Genomic DNA, 26,878 nt, shown 5'->3' on the forward strand with positions numbered 1-26,878 from the left:
TAGGAGCATTATATCAATTTGTTTGTACAAGTATTTGAAGTAATAATTGAACGCCCACACCTGCCCACTTTACTCTAATATTTGATACTCTACAATTGGCTCTTCTGAACTCAAGAAAGAAGAGTGGATAATCATCAGGGGGGAGCTGGGAAGCTTAGTAGCTTGCAAATAGCCTATGGTCATGTCAATAAACCAGTGTATCTCAAAGTAGAGGGGATGATCATACCTTTCTTCGTCGCCGGAAATCATCATAGAGACCCTTCCAAACCTCACGGTCTCGGCATCCACTCTCTTCTGGGGTCCCTGGATTATTGTCGCATGCAGGCTGCATCTCTGCCAATTGAGACGGCTGCCACATCGTCCAGGGTTTGGGCAACGGCCAGTCAGAGAAATGGACGAATTTCGCGTCTGAAAGGACTTTATCAGGATTCCACTCTTCTTGCGCATTACCCATATATCTCCAGTGATCCTTCAAACGGAACTCTCCCGAGACCAGTCCATATTGTCTATGCGGAAGCACCATAGCATTATCACCGAAGCGACTATTCAACAACTCCATATCAAATCGGCCATCAGTGAGGTTCACATCGATCTGCCCATAGACCGCGGGCTTGCTAGCATCTCGCAGAATGGTATATTCAAGATAGGATGGTTCGATCACAGCGATGAGCGAGGAGAGGGTTTTAGTCTCCGGGAGAAGCCAATACGCGCGAGGCATGGCAACGGGGGCTTTTGGAAGGAAGAATAGATCGTCCATGTGTTGCAGGAGAGTCATATCCGAGTCGAGGTGGATGACTCGCTCATATTCCAGTAGAGCGAATGCGGACAACTTTGCGGTGCTAGTATCCCATGATGCCTGAGCAGGTCCTACAGGATTCAATTCGGTTAGTACCCATTTCACAAGGGTCATAATTGACAGTCTTGACTAACCACGATCCTCCGGTGGCCTGACTCCGTCAATGAAGATTGGCCTCATTTGCACATTATATTCCTCCTTTGCCATTACTAGCAGCTGGCTGGTTCGGTCTCCATCATTCTCGATGATCAAATCCCACTCCTGGGGATAGAAAAGTATACGGTCTGCCTTGGATCCGAATCGGTCCAGAGCCTCGAAGACCATGAGACAATTGCACAGGTATGTTTCGGAGGTAGCGTATTGTGTATATGCATATCGTGACCAATCCACCTTATTATAGTTGATATGAGGTAACAGCGATGTTTCGGGTGGAGGTCGAGAGCGATACAACTTGACCATCAAAAATAGGACGAGCAGGGTAATCCATGTTCGTGGGCGGCGCAACTGGCGCTTGGCGATTTGCGCAATGGATTCATCGGCGATGTCGAAGAAGTCTTTCTCGGATGCGTCTGAGCCCCGACGATAGTGGAATGTCGAACTTTTGATTGCCATGATCTGGCAAGCAATACCGTCTAGTATGTCATAACATGAAGTTCACGCAAGTGCACCTGGGCAGTGAGTACGTACATCATCACCGATAAGCAGTGTTATCATCACGTGGTATGTTTGCATTCGAGTTCCAAGGTTGTTTGCAGTCTATCAACTGGCACCTAAATGATACTGAAGGATTATTATCAACCAGGTGTTTGTCCTATTTCAATTTCTCTGTCGCGAATCACATCATTCTAGTTCCACTATTCAGATGTCATTTCTGAAGAAGTTAGAGCATATCAAATCTTGATGCGCAAACTACCACTGGCACGCTTGGCAGATCCACTTTATACAACGATATATTTCCACATCATCAATTGATTATTCACATTAACTATATCATGCTGAATAGCGATTCATATATTGCAGATTTCCTTCATCGATGCTCCGATCCATGCTCACTGGATCCCTCTCCCCCCTCTGGTAATAACCGAGTACCACCAGAAGACATCGATCGTGAACGCCCATGTTGTCCATCAACCTGCACAACGATATCAGTCTTCGCCAAGATCACACCATCATCAATATGATCTGGTTGTTTCGCACAAGAGATTCTACTCTCCGAGCGCTCCGTAGGCATCGGCCAATCCGCAGGAGCATTCTCTTCATCCCAGTTTGTCGTCATAGTCGCTGAGTCCATCCACTGATCCTTCTGTCGAGCTTTCAGCTCAGTATCTTTGCTTTTATTATTATCTGTGGATCGAGAGAAGTAGCCCAGTCGACCATTTGCACGACGAGAATCCACCACTGTGCGAAGTAGTAGTCGTGCAACAGGCGCGCAGCTAGCTAACAAGATGCTGTAATTTTCGATTTTCACCCAAAGAACGAAGCTGACGATGTTATATGTAAAGTCGTTTCTGTCGCCGAGACTTTTCAATTTATATGTCTTGATAATTGAGGCAGCTCCGGACAGAACAAGAGGGCCACTCAGTGTAATTGTCTGCCAGATGCGCCTTGAACGAACGGTTTTGTTGATCTTCCGAAATTGGGTCCAGAAGGAGGTATTGGAATCGCGATGCAAGGTTCGTAAAAAGAACTGCCACAGTTCAACTGCAGCGAGTGTTGCCAAAAAGAAATCAATGATGGTATTAAATCCGCCTTGGACAAAGCCGACGGTGGTTTGGACATCTGGTGATTGACAGACGACGGAGCCGTCCGACGGGAGTGCTGTCCACATATAATGAAAGTACTTGACACGATCAGTCTAAAGAGAATTAGTAGTGCCCAAACAGTATGGATAACATAAAACAAACCGCACGGTATGGATTCGGGCCACTGGGGATGTTAGTTAATATTCTTAAGCAAAGCATGGAAGGGAGCATACCATTGAACTATGATTTGAACTGAGAGAGATTAGCTTAGTGGTCAAGATAGAGACTCAGAGTAAAACAAACCTATTGTCACCGTATTCGCTACGATCTGAACAATAGCACATATTACGATCGACATGCGAACTCGGTTATTAGTGGCAAAGCAATTCAAAAGAAACCACATCATGCCTGTCCGAGAGACCATAGCAGATGAAACTGCCAACGGCTGACTGAGGAAGTCATATTTCATAGCATTGACCTTCTCCTGGGTGGTCAAGTAGAAGAAATGTCTTCCGAGGCCCCAATGTGCACTGTTACCAATTAGCGACTATCCGATCGAATAATTCATAGTATCTCACCTCATCTGGATCAATGACATGTGAGCCAGATCGAATCCATAAGCAACAAGAAAGAATAAATCTTCAACGCCCCATATCCTCTCCGGTGCAGTAACAGCCGGCATTGCCCAGAAACGAATCCAAGTTTTGGTCAAGTATCTAAACAGAAGAGCCAATCCGACCACGCCTGTTAAAACCTGATTATCGTCAGCTTCACCACAGGATTCAGATCTTATTTAGTTAAGATCATCACATACCCAACACGCGATAACAGTTCCCGTGCCAATATTGACATCTCCTTCCCTAGGCTGTGGGACACTCATTGTGAAGATGATGCAGGGCAGGGGAGCTAAGTGCGAAGAGCTTGTACAAATAGTCTCAAGACATTGGGAGGTCAGTTTCTCATCAAGGCGTAGATCAGTCTGATCGACGAACTATCCCGAGAGTTCAACTTAGTTGGCGATTCAATAGGTCAGACAGCAGTGGGGTAGGCTTGGGCTACTCCGTAACAAGGGATCGAGGCAAACCGGATGACGCTCCGTATGGCTGAGTTATTGGAACCCAAAGCTTTTCAGGCTTCAAGTTTCCTTTTTCCCAGTATTTCTTGTGTGCGATTTTAGCGATCCTTGTCGGTGTGTTATAAACAGTTCCTGCAGTGAGCGTAGAAGATCTTCAATCTACTCAGTAGACTCAGTAAATGCAAAATTCCCTTTTAATCAAGAGATGCATAAGTTGCATTGCCTTATCCCCTTCCTGTGATCATTTCATTCCTGCAGGTCCATGTGGTAGCCATAGGACATTCCAATGCCAGGCAAATGACAGCCACGCAATGACCATGCAGTGCAAGGGATAGGAAAAGCAAAACAACGGCGGGATATCAATAGTGTCTCCAGAATCATGCAACAAATACGGAATACTAAAAAAATCGAGTCAGCGAAGCACAATCAAGATCTCCAGATCTTGGTACCACGAATACAATCTCACGCCACAAACCACACTAAGTGATAAGGTTTCAAAATCGACCAAAGCCACAAGCAAAGTTCAGCTTATCAAGTTCCACGGCAAGGAGTGGGCCGATTTCCGAGATTGATGTGATAGATCAACTGTGACAAGGAGTTCATGCATGGGAAACGGACGAATCTAGAACTCTAATCACAAAAATGATCGTTCATATTTGAAGTTGTCTGAAGTTCAAATTGTCTTAGATTAAACTCATACTCTCGCTTGATTATGCTACAAAAGTCCTCCAGGACACACGGGATCATTCAACTTCTCCCCATCATTCCTCAATTTGACCCGCTTTACGCATCTCCACAAGGGACTCACCCCCCACAACATAAGCCTCAAAGCCAACCTCCAACCCAGAAACTGACGCTAACTGTCTCCACTCCGCGGGACTGCGCTCCCTTCCTCCATAAAGAGCAATCATACTTGCATGGAGGTGAGTATATGTCGAATTCCGCGCATACTCACTAATAAGGAGGCGCGAAGTAGGCGCCATGGCGTTAGATAGTTTCTGTAATAACGCGACCGCATCCAAATCAGGCAAGTTATGAAGAATATGCTGAAGAGAATAGATGCGGGCACCGGTGATAGGCTGTGCAGGACTAGTCTTGTAATTCCACTCCATGAGTCTGACACCATCGAGCTCGCAGATTTCAGTATTGAATTCCTGCACCACCAGATTCTCAGCCGTAAGATGTGGGAATGCAGATTGGACTTCAAGCAAGAGCTCGCCACGTCCTCCGCCGATATCTACTATAGCGACAGAGCCGGGAGCACTGAGTGCAGCGCGTAAATCATAGCCAAGAGATTGGATGCGCTCGGGAAAAGTGCCATATTTGAGAAATTTGCCGACCATAAACTCATTGAAGCTGCCCATTCGTCCGTGGGCTTCCATTATGGCGTATGTATGCTGCTTTGACAGTTCCTTTTCTCCCATGAGCTCATACGCGTACTGAAATGGGCCACTGGCTTCGGCGAACGGATATGCAAAGTTAGTATCCTGAAGTTTCTTCATGAGGAATGCCCCAGCCATCATCCCTTCAGTTGTGCTAAGATACAGTCAGTAGATGTGATGGTAGTAAGATGAGAGAAAGCTCACAAATGCAATGCCCCTTCCTGAGCACTGGGCATTGAAACCATATGTCGGGTGATAGCATTAGCATCAAATCGCTCCTCATCAACTCTGTTTACCAGTCCTAGACCAGACATGATGTAAAGAGTATCCGCTATCGTCAAGATTAGTATTCATCTCAAACTTCAGACTCAGACTACCAGACAGAGCTGTCATACATATAAGCCTAGTACAGATCTCCGGATCATTCTCAGATCGGGCCGCGTTAACAGCCTTAGTCACATCTTCTGCAGTCGCCGATCCACCAAGATTAACCAGGATATCAAACAATCGAAAATGAACCGCGACAGGGACAAATCCCAACGAGGCTGGCTAAATGGACTGTATTAGTTTTGTTCTTTACTCTCTATCTCGTATCCATGGATGTGTACTCCGTACTCACCTTAGTAACAGTTGCAGCTAACACAGCTCCAGGACTAATTGGAGAAGGTTTTGAAAGGCCAAATAAAGTGCCTATCCGATTTAGGAGCGACATTTTGATATGTGGAGGTTAAGTTTCGTATGAAGTGGCCTGATCTCTGTGGTATTTCTACTATGCCATCCCTCTATTTTCCATTTATCTAAACATCTGGATCCAAGGGGCAATATCCGTTACGGATATTCGGAGTTTTCCCTTGCTAGTAATCTGATTCATTCATTCGTTGTTCACTCCGTAATGAACGACACATCGATGCCCAAGCAAGGGGCAAAAGGGGCGTGAGACCGCTGATCGCCAAGGCGCCAGAGGGGTAACTTGCATGCAACTATGAATTCGCTAATAATTTCTTTTTTTTTCTTTCTTTGATTCAACTGGAGCCTGATAGATCCAAATGACTCGAACTCAATAATTAGGTTCATAGATTTTCTGATCTATGTGAATGTGGAGACTAGATCCCTGGATACATCAAGTCCCACATCTGTAGGTCTCCGTACTTGTACATCAAAGAACATCTGGATGTATCCAGAATAATTCTAGGAATAATCCTTGACACGTAAACCGTAAACCATATGGCTCTGCGCGACAAAAGCCACGCGAGAATCTAAAAATTCTCCGCTTAAAACCTGTGCTCATCCTCGTAGACCTTGAAATCGATACTTTGTCCCCTTGCGCCAGATCGATACTACGGAAACCGGTTTATTCAAAGATAATCATGTTGGATCCAGTAAAGGAACTGACTGAGTCGGAGGGCACCGCGAGTCTTGCTCGCTCTCATGAAGAGATTGACAAGAATTCGGATTTCAAGAATCCGGGTTCTATGGAGTCTGCGGATCCGCGAAAATGGAGCTCAACGCGAAAGACGCTACTTTTTATTGCGTTGATGTCGAGTTCTCTACTTGCTGATGGGTAAAATCTAACTTATACCAGAGTAAACAAGTATTAAGAGCTAACAAGAATAGTGCGATGGTCTGGGGTTCTACCCTAGTGAGCGAACAAGCAGTAGATTGGAATACCACAGCAACACACGCCGCCACGAGCATGAACTATGGCATCCTGCTTCAAGGTTTTGGTGGAATATTTGCTGTCCCATTAATTGAGGCCTATGGACGGTAAGAATGAACTGAAATCAACAACGTGGCAATATTCGGATTCAGCCTGCTGATCTCGCATTCTGGACCAGATTTCCCATTTGGATATGGCCTCAAGTTATAACGATGTTCATGGTACTGGGGGCTACACTCTCACATGATTACTCGACATTCACAGCATTTCGATCTCTACAAGGTCTATTTGGGACCGTGCCACAGGTGATCGGATTGCCGATCATTCATGATCTATATGAGCCAAATGGTGAGTTATCATGATCTGGACGTAGCAACGTGGCTAACGGAATCTAGAATGGCCTCGAATGATTAATATCTGGTGAGTTCCATCTCTACTGAAATTGTCTTGAAAATACCAGCTAACAGTCTGCAGGGGAACTACTTTCTTAGTTGGTCCATTTCTCGGTCCTGCAATAGCAGGGTACATCGATGTAGGAACCAACTGGCGCATTTCCTTTGGTATCTTAACAGCATTATACGGTTTATCAACCGCAATGGTCCTCCTATTCGGTCGTGAAACATACTACATACCCGGTCAACGAAGCTCTTCTCGATTAGGGTCATACTTTGGAATCGGAAACACGGGTTTACCAAAGCGCTCAACCCTGCTTGCGTGGTCTTGGACTCTTGTAGTCTACATCTTCAAATTCCCACTCCTATTCACAGGTACATACCAACTCAACTTGAGAATCCATATTGAATAATATCAGAACTAACCATGACCAGGATTCGCCGTTCTGGTAACATTTACCTGGCCGATTGGAATCACAACCACCATCGATACCTTTCTCCACAGTCCCCCTTATCTCTTCAACACAGTCGATGCCTCCTCAATGCGTTTTGCAGGTGTGATAGGTGCACTATGCGGTACGTTCCCATTGGTTCATCCCTGCATAATATCACCAAACCCCTTCAGCTACGAACTCCGATTGTGACGAGTATACATACTAACTGTGATAGGCTGGCTATTCGGTCACTTTTTCAATAAGTGGATTTATCACCGACGCTCTTCCACGTGGTGCACCGAGTATCGACTCCACGGCGTCTGGTTTTCAATCGGGAGCATGGTAGCAGGTCTACTAACATACGGACTAACGATGAATTTCGGGAAGCATTGGATTGGTATTGCATTTGGATGGATTATGGTTAATATCGGTATGGTTGGAACAATTGTGTAAGTTTTCTTCGACCAGCAGTTTCATTTCCACCAACCAATATACCTGGATTGAATTGGAACAACCATACATGTGCATACGCTAACAAACATGCAGCGCCATCACAGCTTACGCACTCGAAAAATATCCCGACCAGTCTACATCTGTCTCCGCAATCCTGAATATGTGGCGTACATGCGGTGGATTCGCCGTGGGGTATTTCCAGCCCGCGTGGATCACACGGAACGGAGTGGGACTGGTTTTTGGGATTCAGGCTGCAGTGGTTGTTGTTGCGATTATATTGACTATCACGCCGGTAATTGTCCTCGAGCGAAAAAGGGGACAGTGTATAGATGAAGTTGAGGATGGAGAGCCTGAGACTGCCTAAGTGACTCAAGGCACACATGTTGACATGGTGGTGAGCTGTATATGGATTGACTTCTATTCTGGACTGTAACTAGTTATTTTGATATTGATATACGATAGTGATGTGATCACGTATACACGAAGAATAAACGTGAATTATGATTCGATGGGTTCATATGTTCAACTTGAACTTCTATCATACCAACATTTCATTAAACTAATCTCCAGTCAGTTGAATAGAAGGCAGGACAAAAGACTCATTTGAGTGACTTGATATGTATTGGTATCTCTGATTCGAGTATGTGCATGTCAACTATGTCTTCATGCCCATCACTTCTAAGAAACTCGCTGAATGAAAATTTGAATGCAGCGAATGCAAGTCCGGAGACTGAACTGTCCAGCAGGTAAACAAACACCGGTATAACGCCTTGCCAATGATCATCGCCTCGAAAACAAAAGAAGAAAGAAAAAAAGAGAAAGAGACGATGATGAAAATGGGATGAGAAAAGAAGTGAAAAGAAAGATGAAGGGGTCGCGAATGAAAGAAAAAGAAATATGTGCAGCGAAGGGTATGTATATACAGGATAAACGTTGGATCGTCAGTTAGTCAAAGATGAACTCGACTTGAGGGCATGATGACTGGAACGTATTCAACAACTTTTGAACACGACGAGTCATCCACCCAGATGAAGTGCCATTGCTAGCAATGCCATGTAAGGTGGTAGCGGCATGCTTGCATGTACTCTCATTATGATTGAAAGAATACTGTAAGCAGCCGGTGTTCTGCATGCAGGCATCAGCACACGAGTCCACTGATGGCTCAGTGGGGTGCTCGAAAACAATGTCAGCTCCAGAGAGATTATCCCAGTCTTCACGCTCGGCGAGAGTGCCATTGTGGACAAAATCGCGATAAACATCAGCATGCAGCAGGAGGGCATTCTTGCCGCTTCGGAACCACCCTCGGTCAAATCGCCACAAAAGCTCGATCTCGCGAGGACTCATGTGATGATATGAGACTACCGGATAGCACCAAGGCTGTCGACCGTAGGCTTCAGAGAAATGATCCACTTCCCAAGGCGAAGTAGTCATCATCATAGGCCAGGCCCAGGTCAGAGGAATCTGTGTATTTTCCAAAGCCTTGGCCAAGACGAAGTCTCCAGCCCACTCAGCAGCTGTCATTTCATCAATCTCATCCGTGGACTCGGCGCGGTATTTTTGCAGACGAACATTGGCCTGGTGGGACAGAATAACGCCAGCACCACCATATCCAAAGAGAGTCTCGCCAATCTGCATCGGGCTGCCGAGGTAGTAGCTTCGAGTATGCTCCAAATGGCCCAGCCAGTTGACAAGGTTTTGCCAAACTATATAGGTATCCGCCTCGATGAAGACGTACCATTTCGCATCAGGCTTCAATTCCATCGCCCCCGCAGTCATGGGCAGGAACTTCCATTTATCAAGTTTCCAACCTGGGTTGTTCACCTTGCCGAAAGGGCCATTTGTGTCATCGCCCCAATCCTCGGAACTCAGCCCCTCGCGGCCATTTTGCTGTAGATGTTTGTAGAATTCGAACTCGGGCTCTTTGTCTATGACAGACTGGGAGACATTTTGTAAGACGTCGTATGTGCGGACTCCGCTGATAACCTCCTCATAGTCGGAGAAGATTGCAAAATGCGGAACACACTGGAGGCCAGTGCGCAACTGGACTGGCACTTTTTCTTGAGCTTCCGTGGCACCTGTCTTCAAGATGACCATTACATCTTTCAAGTTATGGCGTAGACGCCCGCATCGGTCCTCCTCATACGCGGCGGGAGATTTAAGGTCCGGTTGTGCAGGTTGCTGCGTCCCTTCTGAGATTAAATGATCGATATCGGATTGGGACCATGGGCCTGTGTACTTCAAGGCGAGAGAGTTTGTATTATAGGTATGAAGGACGTAGTATAGTAGGGTAAGGGTAAAGAGCGGTGGGAGGATGAGAATCCATCGTCGTGGAGAGCTCATCATGATCGGTTTAGAAGAGCGTTGTATAGAGAGAAAGTTTCAAATGAAGGAATAGATCAGTTAAAGAATAGTTAAGGAATGTATGAACGCCATAGAAAGAAGCAAGTGAGAGCTTCCACGGCAATAGAAAGGGAGAAAGAAAGAAAAACGACGAGTCACGAAGGGATGAAAGATTCAAAAACAGGCGACGGCGCCTGCTGAAACTTGCAGGGGAAAAAGGGAAGGCAAAAAAAAGAGACAGGGATCATCGCAAAGGAGCAAACATGACTATCGTTCTCCCCTTTCGCCAGATTTTCCCCATAGCCTGGTGGTGGTTGCACCCGACGATCCATGGGGCACGTAGCTCAGAATGATCCTATGAATGCATTTCTCAATGACGAAGCGCGGGAATGATAGGCTAACCGCCTAGTTCATACCAGTTCATTGGAGAGCGATCTTCAACCACGCGGGCCAAGAGCCAACGAGACATTGTGCGGGAGTTCAAGCCTACCCGCCGGCCCCACGACCAGCGTCATCGAGAGCGGGTTTGAGGATGCAGGAGAAGGAAAGGATCGACGGAGGAGGGGGTTACAGGTCGAAGTGGGGAACAAGGGATTGTACCTATTTGTGATCCAGGTGATCACCAGGGGGTGCAGAGTACAGAGTAAAAGAGATAAAAGAGACAAGTCAACAATCAAAAGAAGCCCTATAGGAAGTGCCGTAAACCCTGTAGGGACACTGGAGAAGAAGTGACGCCGGTGGCTTCAACCCGAGACAACTTTGATACAGGGATGTTTGTTTGTTTGTTTTGTTTGTTATATACTTTGCAGGAAGAGCAAACATGACAAACACCCTCATACTACTGACATTATAGAACATACACTTAAGCAGAGTACAGAGTAGAAGAGTAAAGAGACTTGATTTTCACAGGGATTCTCCATGTCTCATTTCTTATTTCTTAAATTCCTAGCTGAGAGCCCCATTTCACATATTTTCCACCCTAACTTGTCAAATCCAAGTGGGTCGCATGTGTTTCAGGTTGGAACTAACAGAAACAGCCGCGGCATATGCAGGAGTTCATACATTTACAGAGCACATAAGATACATCTTAGGAAGAAGATATTGAGATAAAAAGAAATAGTGTTGATGATCATCCAGCCAAAAAAACGCCACTATCGACTTTATACCTTGGGTGATTTAGCTTTTCAAGTTTAATGATTATTCTGGTTAACCCCTGAATATCAGATCCACCCACCAGTTCATCTTGCCGCTAGCCCGGAGGATCACTGCCGACTCATGAGCACGTGATAATCAATATTCATTAGTTCAAAGGTTCATCCATGGATGCAACTGGATTCTATAGAAAACAACTACAAAATTAATACGAGCACTCGTAATAAAGAATGGAAGGCAGAATAAATGAGTCCGTGGACATGGTATTTTGACTTTAACTTCAATAGTATCAGTACATCTCGGTAGCAGGTCTTCGTCAATAGTGAATCACTCCACAGAATACTGGAAATCCAGTGATTCATATTGGAGTAGTAAGAGACATCAAGACCTTCTCGCACCCAGACAGACGAGTTCATCGACCACACCCGGATCCGAGATCTTCAAATGATGATGCCTGATTATGATACGGGGTCTCCCTACGTGTGCGCGGCGTGCGACGCGGCTGATGAAGCGTGGGTTTCTAATATATAAACCCCAGTGAAAACCCAGCTGAAAACTAGCTTAGCTGAAACACGCTTCGTGGCGTGACATACAGTGGGTTAGCCGGGCTTGGCTTGGTGGAACACATGGGACACAGCCAGACCAGAAATTCGACTTGACATAGCTTAAGGAAATAGAAATCAACTATCTCGCCATGATCAACCGTTCATCGTCTTTTCAGGAACTTCTTGAAATGTCTCTGGGAAGAATCCCGGTGGCGGCCAGATATCCGCAATAGAGGGTGGGTGAACAAGAGGCTGAGTATTGACGAGACGATCAGGATCGTGACAAAATGCTTGGAAGGTGCTTTCGTCTAGGAATCCAAAATCTTTGAGGCCAGCCTCGCGGTTGTTGGACCATTCGGTGGTGTCCAGATAAGCTAGATCCTTGAAAATCGCATCGAGGTCTCCATTCCCAGCAGGGTTGAACGGCATACCGTCGCTCGTTGAGGGCACAGGTCGATCGCTGGTCGGCGGCTTTCCGGCCATCATGGGATTAGAGGTAGATGAATCGGGAGTGTGTGGCTGAGGATGAGCACCAGTGGGAGGGTATATCGCATCTGGTCCGCTGCGCGGGGTTACTTTATCGGCAAGAATCGAGTGCGCATCTATCGGTTGCGCTCGAGAAACATCCATCATAGATAAATCTGTATTTTCCATGATGGTATCTTTAGGAGTCATAGACTGAGCATCAACTGGGATGCTAATACCGAGAATTGAGGAGGCATAGTTGCCTTGGTCATGTGGAAGCATTCCATGTGCACCAGGTCGGGCCTGCATTGGTCCGCCAAGTGGAACACCAGACATGGCAGGAGGCACAATGGCCTGCTGTTGAAATACCGGTTGAGATGGCCCAGTGTATTCAAGAGGCTGTTGCCAGCGCTCCATCGAAGAGACCAGAGAGCCATACACTGGCCATGTCGGGATCAACGCTGTGGCCTTTTGTTGGAACTCTTCTGCCCACTGTGCAAAGGGGAAGTTGTCGGCGGAGTCAACTGACTGTCGTAGTGAGAACGCTTGCTCGGAAATCGTGCGCAAGCTGAATTCGAAAATAGGTGGGAGTCCACACATGGGGAAATTCTCCATGTGTTGAGCGATCATCGATAATCCTCGATACAGAAGCTTTTTGGCTCCCTCCGTTGCGGGTCGTTGCGTTCGGTGGAGACCTTGTTCTCCGGGGATAAGATGCAAGTACAGCCAAAGCAATGTAGCCACATAGGTGAGTCCAAGGTAGCTTTGGTGTGGTAACAAGGCCGAGTGTCTTTCCGGATAAATGCTCTCGGGTCCAATCAGTCGACATCCAAGGGGCAACCCATCGTCCCATTGCTTCAAATCCGCCACCAATTGCTGAGCAAACGAAGGCGGCTTATATCCCATCGCCAGATTTCGTGAAGTCTTGTTCAAAACGCTGGCTAGCTCGACTAACCGATTGAAGCAACTCAAGGCCAGCAGTGGACCCCTTCGTGGTGGGTTCTTACCATGCGGGACACCGGTAGGAGGGAGCACATCAACCCACGAGTTCCATTCTTCTAATCCATCCTCCTCCAATAGACCCACGGTGGCCAAGTCATTCGAGGACATTGCCGGACATCGCGACAGGCGGAAAGACAGGAGAGAGTCAATCACGAAGCATCCCAAGTAGACAGCCTTGCCCTGTCTCAACTCGTCGGAGCGTCGGGTGTCAGTCATTGTACCCAAACCCATGGCGATGGCCATCCGCACGGCTTGACCAATCAATAACCATGCAGCCGTCCAGTGCTCCAGCCCCATATTCACCAATGTCAGTAAAAGTAAAGCCTGAATGTGGCCCAGTTCGTAGCGCTCCTTTTCGGAAGGAATCAAATTTCGCGCCACAGTATAGTACTCCTGAGCCAAAGACAGGGCTCCAACCGGACTCGCTCGTGGATCAGTTCGGGATTGTGTAATTGTATAACTCAAAATAGCCCATAACGCAGCATGGTCTCCGGATCCGGGAGAAGTCGTCGCCACGGAGAAGGGCGCATTGGCATAAAGGTATGAGGCACGTAGGATGTTATGTTTGGCGACAACGGGCAACCAAGAATGAGTTGTAGCGAAATATATATCAAGTAGTTGAGAGGTTTGCGGTGGTAGCTGGAGATTATGGGCGCCACTGTCCGGCGGTGCAACGCGACTCTCCGGGGCCTGTGCTAGACGGGATCGTTTCGCGCCTGGGGAGGGTCCTCCCAGGGGCCCAACCACTCGGGGTGCACCAGGACCTAACGGAGTAGATTCTCGGGCCACTCGAAAGCCCCATTGGCCATCTGGGCCATCCAGAATATCATCGTGCGGGTTTCGCGATCGTTTTCCTGGGACTGTGGGAACGGGTTCGGAGTTCGACAACATCTTTTCCAAGGCGCCAAACAGTCGACTCGATTTCCATGTTTCATGGAGGCTCTCTGAAGAATTATCATCTGACCAAACTGCCATCAACTTTCCGCGACGATTGGCGGATTCCATCGTGGATCCCAGCATCGCCAACATCGTATCTTCGAAGCCGTCGACATTGCAGATCGATAGAGCCCATAGTTTCTCTAACCCGCGCACATATCCTTCCGGTAGACCTCGTTTCTTCGCGTGGGGGTCGTAAGAGCAAGTCTGGCCCGACGCTTGACAAGCTGAGCAAGTAGGGCGAATACCGTCACATTTGTCCTAGATAGTTCGGAGAAGACGACCGGGGTTAGCTACTAGCTGCGCCACTAGCCTGGTAGAAAGCCACAATGCACACTTACTTTTTTGCTACGGCATCGGTCGCATGCCCTAGAAACCCTCTTCCGTCGAGGGGCTTTATCGGAGCCCTCATCCATGAGGAGGGTTAGTTTGGCGCAGGAACCATGTCATATGTCGACAACAGGACAAAGGCGGAAGACTCTAAGGAGTCTATGTTGTTAAAAATGTAAATATGTGATTCTCCCCAGGATAAATTAACTGTAATGTCAAGTGAGGAGTAAAGAGGAGGTTCAAGCGAAAGCGGCAGCATTCAGTAAAGACGCAAATGGCCGAATGCAGTCGGGAAGTTGGATTGATTACGCAAGAATAGGGACCTCGGGACTAAGCTTTTAGCTGAGTCAACCACTTCCAAGGTTTTGTACAGTTGGTAAGTTATTATTATTTACAATAGGGGGATGTTTCATGTATTTTATTTTCTATTTTTGCTGTGGGAAGAAAACAAAAAAAAAATCAATAGAGGCTCCGATGATCCGACTAATAATCGGGAACTGCGGACTCGAACTTGCACTTCCCCACGTCCCCACATCGTGGGAAACCCGAGTGTGGGAGAAGATCTTGGTGATAGAGGTTAACTCGAAACATTTGAACATTCGAAGGTTTATGCATATTTAAAAAGATAATATAGTATGTATGTCTGATCATCAGTTTGCTATATATTAGCCCCAAGAAATAATCTCTCTTGACCCTTGGAGTATCTCCAAGTCCCAATTTCCGTCGGAAGTTGGACTGTGCCAGCCCTGGAGTGGAGATACAAAGAGTCAACAGGTGAGTATATACTTCTACTAGTACTCTCAAGTGCTCATATGTACTACCTAGGTAGTAACTATGGAAGTACTCTCTACCCTGACACATGTGCAACTTCAATATATACCCGAGTATATACTAACAGCTGCAGTCATACTCCGTATCAGTACCTTCGATCTGTGAAAACCATTATCGTCCCTTCCAAGCCCTGGACGCATTCTGGTATACTGCCGAACATCGGCACATTAACTTCTCCAGCCCATATCAACTTAAACCGAATACACCCCCTGCCCCACGAAATCCACCTAAATGGTATCGTTTCTTACAGGAGATGATCAAAGAGTATAGAGTCCACCTCTAGTCGTCTGGACCATCTTAAAACAGAACAGGGAAATTATGATCCATGATGTCGGGGGCAAGCTGAACGGTGATGCGGTGCCCCGGCATCCCGATCCCCACGGGTGACCCGCCGGCTCCCCGAGCGCAGTCCCGCACTCGGGTTCTCACGGTATTTTACAGATTAAATACGCACGATGTATCGAATTCCTAAACTGGTAAGTCCGGAAGAAAGCAAGGGACGCAATGCTAAGATTAATGAACTGAATGCTGGTTGGTTGAGTCAAACAAAGACAGATTACGCGGTACAAGGCTGAGAGATAGGTCAAGCTGATTGAACGAAATATCCATGTCTACGTGTATAAGGCTCCAGGGCTATGTGCTGACCGCTCAATGGCCTCTCCCGACTGGTCAATTAGACTTCTGGATGTGCCATGGTGGCGGAGCGGAGTCTTGAAAATACTTTGTCAGCGGAAGGTGCTTAAGGGAGAGACTTGGAAGGCGGTGGCGAACCGGTGATATGTAGGGGAATTTGATTCAGGCATCAAGGCATCACAACTTGCAGGTTGATTGTTATAGTGCAACTACTCAATATATCTGCCACCGAATAGCAAGTGTGGCCGAGCGGTCTAAGGCGGCAGATTCAAGCATTGTGCTTCTGTACCACAGCAATGGTGCGGTATCCTGTTATCGAAAGATGCATGGGTTCAAATCCCATCGCTTGCATTACTTTTTTCTTTTTTCCATTTTCTTTTTTCTTTTTTCTTTTTTCCATTTTCTTTTTTCTTTTTTCTTTTTTCTTTTTTCTTTTTTCTTTTTTCTTTTTTCTTTTTTCTTTACTTTAGTTCTACTTTGAGATAAATTGCTTTCTCTGTCTGGACTTCTTTCTGTCTCCTCTTGGAAGATTTGCTTGATGGTAGAGATGTTTTTGTTCAAAGTTTAACATTTTTTGAAGGGAGAGAGAGAGAAGTTAGAGAGAATCAAGTACCAGAATTACCTTGGCTACCTAATGATACATCTCTCTATAAAGTAAAATGATGGATTTATATTTTACTAGTAGATAGTGGTTTTTTCCCCCTTTCTCTTCATTGAGAAGATAGCAAGTATTAGCTTAGGTCAGTAGTACTCCAATACCTAGGTACCTAGGCTATTAACGTAGAAGGAACCACCTGGGTATTCAAATGTACTCGTAAATACTTTTGATCTATAGCACTTATGCCCAAAGTGGACTTAGTAGAGTTGTTATCTGGAATATTCAAGTTCATATGTGTAGTAGCATCATCAAATGTATAATATCCTAGGGTTCCTCCTGGGCCAAAGCCGCTTCCAACTTAAACATTGGCTGCTTACCTCCAGGGCTGGTTAAAGGTGGCTGCACATGGACATGGATGGCTATGTACTAGGACCACATGCCATTCTGCCACTTTCTTCCGTGTAACAACAGTTGGTGCCTTATTTCTGCCCGATGCCACTTCCTAAGTATATTCAGGCATTATAGAAAAGAATCAGACAAAACCAAATCAGTTGAGCCATTTTAAGTGCTCTGCTTCGTATCGCAATAAAATCTTTAAGCTTATAATCAGCTTGATCACCTAGGTAGTTCAAGTAAAGGTACTAAGACTTAAAAAGCACATATAGATGGGAGGAGGGTGTGGAAAGGGAAGGGAAAAAAAGAAAAAAGTAATGCAAGCGATGGGATTTGAACCCATGCATCTTTCGATAACAGGATACCGCACCATTGCTGTGGTACAGAAGCACAATGCTTGAATCTGCCGCCTTAGACCGCTCGGCCACACTTGCTGATTATGTAAGTTCTTCTGAACAAAACATAACTATGTACGGAGTAGCTACAATTGGAGAAAACAAGTATAAGAAAGCTCGGAGAGTACGTAATAAGCAACTTCCACCTGGGCACCTAGGTAGTAACTTTCCAAGGTTGGAATTGATCTATCCAGTTTATACCCAGGTAATAATTTCTTGGTTATGTCACTAGCTAAGGTAATTCTAGTACTAGATTCTCTAAAAAAAAATACATCGATATACATCCAGAAAAAAAAAACAGATTGCAAGCGATGGGATTTGAACCCATGCATCTTTCGATAACAGGATACCGCACCATTGCTGTGGTACAGAAGCACAATGCTTGAATCTGCCGCCTTAGACCGCTCGGCCACACTTGCTGATTATTAAGTTCTATTCTTCAAAAGATTCTCACGTACCCTTAGAGAAAACAAATATAAGAGAGCTCGGAGAGCAATAAATTTGGAATTGATCTGCCCAGTTTGTAATAATTTATTGCCAGTGATTATGTCGCCAGCCTTTAAATTTTGGAAGACGAATTATTGTAACGATGGATCGATACCTCCAGATGTCCAGGGCTGGTATCAACCTTAGAACACAATTACATGGAATTACATTAGAACAAACTTGCTCTTGGAAGTATGCCCGCCCAGATGTCCTGGATTAGGTATCGGAATAGATCCTGATAATTTGGCTCAACAGGCAGCAATATAAAATAAATGTCGATGCATCTGAAACTCCACGATATATGATGGCTCAGCAGCCCAAAGAGGTAAGAAATACGCTCACTCCTCCATCCATAACTAGGATAAGGTACAAAATGGGGTCCGAGAAAACTACGCGAGGTGCAGAGGACCCAGTTTCGACGTCATGTCTCACTCAGTATCTATCAATACAGTTGTAATATTCTTGTTCTCCGCTTAACTATCCCAATTTGAGGCAATAATTTGGTATACACATCCACACACACGCGAATGTAAAAGGCTGTGATTCGCTATAGTTCGGGTAAGACTTTAACCCGGCGGGCAGGTAAGATTAAACTCGGGGAGGTCGACTTGACTCGGGTGAAGCCGAGTCCAGGACGGAGAACACTGGATATGGAAAGAAATCTTTCAAATCTTTCAAGTTCGAGCCGAATGTCGGATGTGGACGCCGTACTGTCGCGGAGAGTATCGGGATCACTTCCAAGGTTGAGTCCGTTGCCCGCCAACTGGACCAGTGGGGAGTACTTCATCTGCAATTACATTTGACCTAAACAAATTCCGATGACTACGACTTTAACTTGAACTAACAAGAAAGCGCAGATACAGAGTATCAAAGAAGTATGTTCTAGAATGTATCGCCTCAGTATAAAAAGAGAATGCTCCGCATGTCTTAGGTCTGGCTTGAACCTGGTAAATCAGACTACTAGCTCATTGTTTCTGGCAGACAATGATTTTCAATGGCAGTGATTCTTTGAATTAATCTGAAAGACAGCCAGTCGCCGAGAATCAGATCAAAGCATTCTGATTCACGCATCAATGATCTGAGAATTAGGGCTGCTCTGGTCTAATCTTGATTTGAGTAACAGATACACCACCTGAGCAGCTATCCTTGATTAATGCAGGTTTAACAAGGACAGGGCCACTATATTGGGCATTTACTGTCCAAGTATACCTCACCTTAAGCAGTCCAATTCATTTGAAATCCAACATTGAAAATTCAACCACCTGGCATCTCAGCTGAAGTCCGCCAAGTGCTAAGTGCCTAATGCCATGCTATGGCAACCAGATAACAAGATAAGAGACTTACCGCCTAATCAAAATAGGCAAAATAGTCACTAGGCGGTGTAGAACCGCCGAGCTTTATTTTCCATCAACTTCCTCTCATCGTCAACACTGAAAGGCTCGATTCACGTTTGATGATCCCATGCATTGGCGGGATTGCTACTCTCCTCCCTCCATGCCTGGAATCTCAGAACCCTCAGATTTAGTGGCGGCAGGCTGGAGGAAACGCAAACGCGACCATGAAGACTCCACCACATTGGCCCGGCCGTAAGTTTATCACCCGTCCAACAGGAATTCAATCTATCGATTCTAGCGTCCTCTTTTCTTTTTCTCCGATTAAGGTAGCTGACCGTGCTTTGTTTGTTACAGAACTACATTTATGCCATTTCGAGTAGATCGGCCTGATAGGGATATGGGCTGCTCATTACCCCTATCCCGACTTCCATCAGAAACTAGTGATCTCTCCTGTCGGCCACGCTGTCTACCTCGTAAACGACGACACGTCCAACCTCCTTATCTTACTCTCCCAGCACATCAGCACCAACATCAACAATCCTCCCTCCTTTCACCTAATATCTATGCCTCACCACAAGACCCCTATTCTCCACCCGTTTCCCCAAAAACACTCGTCCCTCTCCCTTATCCACCTACATCTACATCGCCTTCAGCACTAAGACCATGCCATATATGTCACCGTCGTCCAACAACGCGACAAGTGCTAGATGCATACGCAGATTGTGATCTATGTAATCAACGGGCATGTTTTATCTGTCTTCGACAATGTGACGCTCTATCCTGCCCGGGGGCCAAATTGAGCACTGGCAGGATACCGGGACAATCAGATTCCGATATCTATGGTTCTGGCACATTTGACGATGAAGACACAAATTCTCGACGGAAGATTTGTTCCAGTTGCTCTGTCGAGGGCATCACCGAGACAGGCCTGGAAACCGTCCGATGTCTTGACTGTGTAGGAAGTCATGCTTGGTCTAAATCTAGAACTCCGGGATGGACACTAGATACGATGAATCATGATCATATGATTGGATAGCCTTTATATTACTTCTACATGCGATATATCTCAGAGTTGAGATGTACGACATATCATGAGCGCATGGAAACGACCCTATGAGATTGCAGGTTATTCTTTTGATTTGGATTATTAATTGACGGATTTTTGGGGAGTTGAGTATGCATAGGGAAACTATTTTCTCTGTTTTTTTCGGCTCGGCATGGCGTGATTATCTTGCTTATATCGTTTTGTTTCTATTTCTTCGGCATGGCACGGCGATACCAATTTAAATTAATGCACATGGTTGAGAACAAGACAGCATATGTATTTGATACAGGATATGAATATGTAGTCCTCGTCAATGCTGGTGGGTATAACATGAATATAAAAAAAGAGAGAGGAAAAATATGTAACCGTAATCCATCGAGTACAGTCCTGGTAAGTATACTCACCGTCCAAATCGCATCTGAGCACCAGCAAAATGCCATAGCCCCCGCATGAAACCCTGGTACTCAACCGCCTCTCCATATCCAGTGATACCATGGCTGCGATCACCAGTACAGTACATCTCCGTCAGACGAATCTGCCACGGGGGATAGCCATCGAGCTTCAAGAAAGCACCAAAGATCAGAAGTAGATCAGGTTCAGGCTTAATGATATCAGCCATGGAACGAACAGCCGTATCAAGCTGGAGAGGTTGGGAGGTGATTTCGCTAATCTCGGCGTCAACCAATTCCGGTGTGATATCCTCTGGAGAAAGTCTTCCATTCTGGGACATCTCGGCGAGAGTCTTGGTCAAGTCCACCAATGTTTCTCGGCCATCAGTCGAAGAGAGGAGAAGGAGGGTTAGAGGAGGAACCTCGGATTTGGAATTAGAGAGATCGCCATAGACAGGATGGTGAGGCGCGAAGACTTGCAGAGTAGGTTGTTGCGAGGGGGAACCGAAGTAAGAGGCGAGTTTGGCATTGATGATCTGGTGAAGGGCAGGGATACAGGATTTAAGAGCACCTGTTAGATTCTGAGTTAGTTCATCGATACTTCTTTTTCTGGGATATTGTGGTTCATGTACCTGTCTTCTCATAAATGCTGAGCTGTGGAATCCCCGCACAGGCACTCCAGGCTGCTAACTCGGCCACCTCATCCATTAACACGGCTAACGCATCATCCTCCGTGCGAAGATTGAGAATAATACTCAGATGCTGTGGCAAGCGTTTCAAGCCACGAACATCCTTGCGAATGAGTTCGGGAGTGCGGTGGTGGTGATAGACAATAGCAAAGATGCGTTCCACGACAGCATGGTAGGCTTGTAAAAGGCGCACGATGATTCCAAAGATAATATGGGTAAGAGAATAAGTCAGACGATGAATCTGTGATTTGACAAAGGTTCGGATGGGCGTTTTGCGAGTCTTTTGGCGTCGTGAGCCGGTGGCGGAGGTCGCGGTGGACGCTCTGGGTCGGGTCTGCGGTAGATCGGAGGGGTCAGGAAGGTATGGTTTAATGAGGTTTTCGCGATCAGCGGCCGAGAGTTTAGTCCCTCGAGAACGAATCTCAGCGCGCAAGATGTCGCGCTCTTGTTGGGAGACCATGGTGTGGTGAGTGAAGTCCAGATGTCCAGATGTCCAGGTTGCAAGATTCAAACTTGTCGAACTTGGCGGGAACGTGCTCAGTACAGTGGACACCTATACTCTATACTCTGCAATGGACAGGCAGTCATATTTATACACATAAAACATGAATATAGAGCTGAAATATTTTATTTAATTATTTCCCTTATTCTTTACATCTGATATCATGGTTATTATAATTAATTGAACTATAGAAATTCAGATTCAAGTTCCCACTCAACCTTGGAAGTGCTAGTAGTGCGGTATATATACATGGAGTGCACTCTAATTAAAACTCACCTGTGGACCTGCCACTACCTAGGTACCTAGGTACTAGTAATTATAATACTACCCGTGGACTCAACTTGAACGCCAATATAATAAATATATGAACTAATCCATATTCAAGTATAAGAACCTCAAGCACTGAGTGCTTGGAGAGCTAAATAGGTAGAGGTATCCTGTTCAAGTTAAACTGTTCTTGGTTCCAGTCTAGTATTAGGTAGCTAGTATCTCTTCATGCCTTCCAAGGTTGACCAAGCACTTTTACTAGTATAATCGGGTGTATGCGTCAATAGAGTCCCTGTGATTCTGAAATTACAGTCTTAAGCCATCTAGTGGAGATGTAAAGATGATTTATCAATATGGCGGGAAGGCATATACTTCGTGGCATTACGTGGCTATTGTGGCATTTGTAGCCGCAACTCCGAGTCTCCAACTTCGTGCTCAGCTTCCCCGGATTCTTCAATTACTCTGCCCTCACCAACTAAACAATAACATCTCAATTACTACCTCGAAACTTAATATCACCCAGATAATCTAATAACCGACTGGACTCAATTGATTTTTCGGCCACGGCCCATGACCTGCCGTCACCATGATGCCCGATAATGCATCCATCCTCTCCTCCAACCCCGCCCGCACAGTCTTCCCCAAGGGCCCTAGTTTCTCCCTTGAAGACTTCTCCAGTCGCGACTTCATCGTCAAGGAATTCATCGAGGCCCTATCCGACACTGCCACCTCTACGCGTCGGTCCGCGGTCGGAACCACCTCTACAAACCAACCATTCGATCCGAAACCCCTCATCCGTACCTTTGAAGGCGCACAACGACGACTAGACGAGCTCTCCGGAGATCTGGAAATTAGAGAAAATGAACTCTCCGCTGCCGTGCGCCGCGCAGAAGCTCAGCATTCGCAAAACCTCACCTCCCTGGGACGGAAGCTGCGCCAAGCTATCGATTCATTCCAGCAGCTCGATACATCGCTCAATGGCCCCGGATTGGAGAGCACAGGCGGAACCGGAAACATGGCGGTGGAAACAGGAAGGAGACTGGAGGAGCTAGACCGACAGCGCCGACGCGCACTAGATGCTCACTTTCTGCTGGAATGCTGGGATGGAGTCTCCAATCGCGGCGAAATCTCGCTCTTGGAGAATCTGCGACGATCGGGGACAGGAGAGGCCAAGGTGCGCTCTGCGCATATCGCAAGGCAGCTACTGCGCATTAGTCAACGGCTTGATCCGCAGAGCTGGCAGCAACATCTATCCACAAATGGGAACCACGGGGCCAGTTCTCCATCTGAGGATGGTCATAGTGGACAGAGTACACCGCGTCGGAATACGAGGGAGATTATTGAGAAATTCTCCGAAACTCTCGAAAAGGATCTATTGAAGCAATTTGATGATTTCTACCGAAAGGCGAACTTTGATGGGATGAAGGATTGCGCAACCGTGTTACAGGACTTCAACAGTGGTTCCAGTGTGATTGCACTGTTCGTGAACCAGCATCAATTCTTCATCGACCGGAGCCAGCTAGTGACGGAGGAAGTGGGAGGTGATGCAGAATCATGGGAGAAGATGGCAGACCCTGATGCGGAGTTGCCAGGAGTCGAGCCGAGTCTTCAGTCATTACTTGATGAAGTTAAAGTGGTGGTGCAAGAAGAGTCGGCGATCATTAAAAGGGCATTTCCTTACTACGAGCAAGTACTGGGTAAATTTCTGCAACGAGTCTTCCAGCAATCCATCCAACAGCGATTGGAAATGGTGCTGGAGAAGGCCAGTGGAGTCTCGTCTTTGGCCTTTCTACGATGCTTACAGAGCTCTCGCGGTTATATCAGTGCTTTGGTCGATGACCTTAAGGCACACGGATTAACTGAGCACCCCGATCCCATCTCCTCCCAGACTGCACTTTTACTAGATCAGCAACTGGAGGAGCTCTTCGTCCCCTACTTTGTAGGATCATCATACATCGAGCGTGAGAAGCGCACACTTGAAGACCTCTTCAATGCGCTTTTGTTCAAATTCACCAGCTACCAGGCCCGCCGCAAGAAGGCCGCCACCACCTTCATGGCATCATTGTCGCGCCCTGGCACCGAGTTGCTTTCCACCACTCGGGATGCATTTATCGCTCGGCTAGACTCGACCGATATCTCTCCGTTTCAGAGACGCACCTTACTTTACGTAGCCAAACTGGGAGATATTCCCGAGACGATGCGATTGACCGAAATCAAACTAACAGAAGAGGACGGAATGCCCAATCTAAGTGATGCGAAGCGAATGCTGAAGTGGCTAGCGGAAGCAGTGGGTCGTGGACTAGAACTGAGCGTCAATGCCGAAACCCACAAAGACGTGTCAGCTCTGCTAAACCTTCTGCTGCTTACAATGGGCGAGGGATACATCGATGTTTGCCTAGATGCCGCCATGGAGTCAGCCACATCGCAAGAATCGAGTAAGAATGAGCCCGATTTTGGATACCTCCTTTCCGTACGGACCACAATTAGCATTGTTACATTAATGGTAATGTGTGTGAATGCGGTTCTTCTCCCTTGGCAACAGTCAGTATCACGACTCGACGGGATATGGAGAAAAGGCTCAACCAGGCGACAACCCGATTTGAGGATAAGATCAATACGATCCAACAGAAGACTATTGACGGGACCCTCGCGTGGGTTAGCCGGTTACTTTCGGGACAAAAGAAGAATGATTTCCGGCCTCGTGAAAGTGACAATCCTGCATGGCTAGAGATGTTACAAACACCTGTGAGTAATACCTCAAATTGACAGATCCAAATGCAAGACTAACACACACATCTAGACCTGCGCCTCAATCTGCGCATTCCTCACGCGGCTGCATAACATCGCACGCACCTCATTACCCTCTAGCGGGTCCAACGTGCGGCAAGTTCTAACCGAGATCGCGTTAGGAACGCGCGGACTGTTACTAGAGCATTTCAAGCGGTTCGCCGTTAGCGGGCCCGGTGGATTAATGGTGACGAAGGACATGACTCAATATGCGGACTTGCTTAAATCCTGGGATCTAGACGATGAGACCAAGGCTACTGGTGGCGCGCTGGACGTGCTACTAGAGGTTGGTAGTTTGTTTGTTATTGGTGTGGAGGCACTTCGTGAACGGATTCGTGGTGGTGCTGCAAGTGGTACTACTGGGGGCTCTAGTGGATCACGAAGCACTCAAGAGGTCAAACTCAGTGTTCAAGAGGTACGAGCGTATGTTTCTCGTCGGGAAGACTCGAATACTTTTGCGATGCAATCAGTTTTGAACGCATTGTGAGGAGTACACATCCACACTCCACCTGGATAGAGACATCCAAGGATATGAGAACTTTAATAAATTGGACCGGAGTATTGGAATCTTCTAAATGACTTGTCATATACCTAGCAATGGGAATAATAAGTCTTCTTCTCCCCTCCTCTTCTATGGAATTGTGTAAATTGTTCTCGGAAAGAATAGCCTCGGTCGAAATGCACCACAGAGTATAGAGTAGATGTATCACTTTTTTGACGGCATTACGTGCATGGCACTAGAAGATTGAATCACGCGTGGCTTTCAATGTTGTCAATGGTGTAAAATCCCTCGAATTTGCTTTCTTTGTTGAAATGCTTTTACGAGTTCACTAGTCGCTGTAGTGGGGCGAGGCTGACAGCTCATCACCGTTCATCTTGTACATCCCTTCCCCTTGACAGTTCGGAGAGTCCGTGATAGACAACATACTACTCCTTTCTCCTTAATGTTTTCTTCTTTCAAGTTCTTCTCCTATTCAGTATCCGTAGAACTCCGAGCCTTCTTAGTGTACGTAGATTGATTTTTTATTTTTCTATAGAAGATTCTCGCCAGGATTCTATTCTCAACGGCCTTTAGATTAGACCTTAGATTAAACCTGAATATCTCCGATCCTAGAAGCTTCCTTACTGCAAACAATGGAGAAAAAGGTTTCAGATTTCCCGTTTCAGTTCGCGCCGATAGGGCTGCAAACCTTGGAAAGGATCGAAGATCGAGGCCTGACCAGCACAGCTGTACCTGGGCGCATACAGTAAATGGATCGGATTGGGTACGAAGTAACTCCGTTCTCCATACTCCGTACTCCATGTCCATGCATATGGTGTTCAAGTACATGAGAGGTGTCTGTTCTCCGGAGTTTGAAGTGGGTAATAGATGAGAGTCAAAGTCTAATTGGTTCTCTGTGCCCCTTACTCCATAATGTACCGAGTTGGAATTGGAGTTGGTGGTGACACAGCGTATCGAGTTTAATTATCTGTCCGACGCGATCAGCAGTAATAAAATACTGGAATGGATAATGAAATAAAGTAAGAACCTCAAGTGCGAACCTCAAGTACGTGGGCTTTGATCCAAAAATGAGATCGAATAATGACCCTGTCTCACCCGTTCGGTTCAACGGTTGAAGTTCATGACTGGTCACATTTGGGGGGGGGGGATCGGACTCTAGATTCCTGAGCTCCACTTGGTGGGTTTGGCGCCAGTCGAGCGCTCGGAGAGGTGACAGGTCTTGAAATAGATCGTCCTGTCACATCACATAGGTCTGTGCGTGTCCAGCTGCGGAGTTTGCTGTACTGGACTGGGGGGGACTCTGCGTTATTCCCGGTAGGATAATGA

General features: G+C 46.4%; 8 protein-coding genes across 8 annotated transcripts; 2 read left to right on the forward strand and 6 right to left on the reverse strand.

Annotated features, from left to right (window-relative positions):
* Nucleotides 1–134: 134 nt before the first annotated feature.
* Nucleotides 135–1,408, reverse strand: N7483_012848 (Glucose N-acetyltransferase 1; the record flags this gene model as incomplete). The annotated part of the gene is made up of 3 exons (XM_057096275.1): nt 135–173; nt 227–867; nt 931–1,408. 3 exons carry the CDS (start codon nt 1,406–1,408, stop codon nt 135–137), a joined length of 1,158 nt encoding a protein of 385 aa, XP_056942246.1.
* A 415-nt stretch (nt 1,409–1,823) lies between these two features.
* Nucleotides 1,824–3,418, reverse strand: N7483_012849 (uncharacterized protein; the record flags this gene model as incomplete). Its single annotated transcript, XM_057096276.1, has 5 exons — nt 1,824–2,651; nt 2,701–2,743; nt 2,826–3,068; nt 3,117–3,292; nt 3,353–3,418. The coding sequence occupies 5 exons, from the start codon at nt 3,416–3,418 to the stop codon at nt 1,824–1,826; spliced, it is 1,356 nt and encodes a 451-aa protein (XP_056942247.1).
* A 956-nt stretch (nt 3,419–4,374) lies between these two features.
* N7483_012850 (putative O-methyltransferase) lies at nt 4,375–5,707 on the reverse strand (the record flags this gene model as incomplete). The annotated part of the gene is made up of 4 exons (XM_057096277.1): nt 4,375–5,149; nt 5,200–5,326; nt 5,391–5,544; nt 5,615–5,707. 4 exons carry the CDS (start codon nt 5,705–5,707, stop codon nt 4,375–4,377), a joined length of 1,149 nt encoding a protein of 382 aa, XP_056942248.1.
* Nucleotides 5,708–6,362: 655 nt separating this feature from the next.
* Nucleotides 6,363–8,295, forward strand: N7483_012851 (putative MFS transporter; the record flags this gene model as incomplete). Its single annotated transcript, XM_057096278.1, has 8 exons — nt 6,363–6,556; nt 6,610–6,759; nt 6,831–7,000; nt 7,048–7,072; nt 7,127–7,419; nt 7,480–7,620; nt 7,714–7,927; nt 8,025–8,295. 8 exons carry the CDS (start codon nt 6,363–6,365, stop codon nt 8,293–8,295), a joined length of 1,458 nt encoding a protein of 485 aa, XP_056942249.1.
* Nucleotides 8,296–8,876: 581 nt separating this feature from the next.
* On the reverse strand, nt 8,877–10,274 carry N7483_012852 (uncharacterized protein; the record flags this gene model as incomplete). The annotated part of the gene is made up of 1 exon (XM_057096279.1): nt 8,877–10,274. One exon carries the CDS (start codon nt 10,272–10,274, stop codon nt 8,877–8,879), a length of 1,398 nt encoding a protein of 465 aa, XP_056942250.1.
* Nucleotides 10,275–12,121: 1,847 nt separating this feature from the next.
* Nucleotides 12,122–14,787, reverse strand: N7483_012853 (putative C6 transcription factor; the record flags this gene model as incomplete). The annotated part of the gene is made up of 2 exons (XM_057096280.1): nt 12,122–14,632; nt 14,713–14,787. 2 exons carry the CDS (start codon nt 14,785–14,787, stop codon nt 12,122–12,124), a joined length of 2,586 nt encoding a protein of 861 aa, XP_056942251.1.
* Nucleotides 14,788–20,816: 6,029 nt separating this feature from the next.
* N7483_012854 (ditrans,polycis-polyprenyl diphosphate synthase) lies at nt 20,817–21,954 on the reverse strand (the record flags this gene model as incomplete). The annotated part of the gene is made up of 2 exons (XM_057096281.1): nt 20,817–21,376; nt 21,438–21,954. 2 exons carry the CDS (start codon nt 21,952–21,954, stop codon nt 20,817–20,819), a joined length of 1,077 nt encoding a protein of 358 aa, XP_056942252.1.
* Nucleotides 21,955–22,849: 895 nt separating this feature from the next.
* Nucleotides 22,850–25,537, forward strand: N7483_012855 (exocyst subunit SEC10; the record flags this gene model as incomplete). The annotated part of the gene is made up of 3 exons (XM_057096282.1): nt 22,850–24,698; nt 24,806–25,008; nt 25,064–25,537. 3 exons carry the CDS (start codon nt 22,850–22,852, stop codon nt 25,535–25,537), a joined length of 2,526 nt encoding a protein of 841 aa, XP_056942253.1.
* Nucleotides 25,538–26,878: the final 1,341 nt, after the last annotated feature.

The sequence above is a fragment of the Penicillium malachiteum genome, assembly GCF_028827825.1.
Source record: "Penicillium malachiteum strain IBT 17515 chromosome Unknown utg000005l:1.0-9002435.0:326005.0-9005861.0, whole genome shotgun sequence".
Lineage (NCBI taxonomy): Eukaryota > Fungi > Ascomycota > Eurotiomycetes > Eurotiales > Aspergillaceae > Penicillium > Penicillium malachiteum.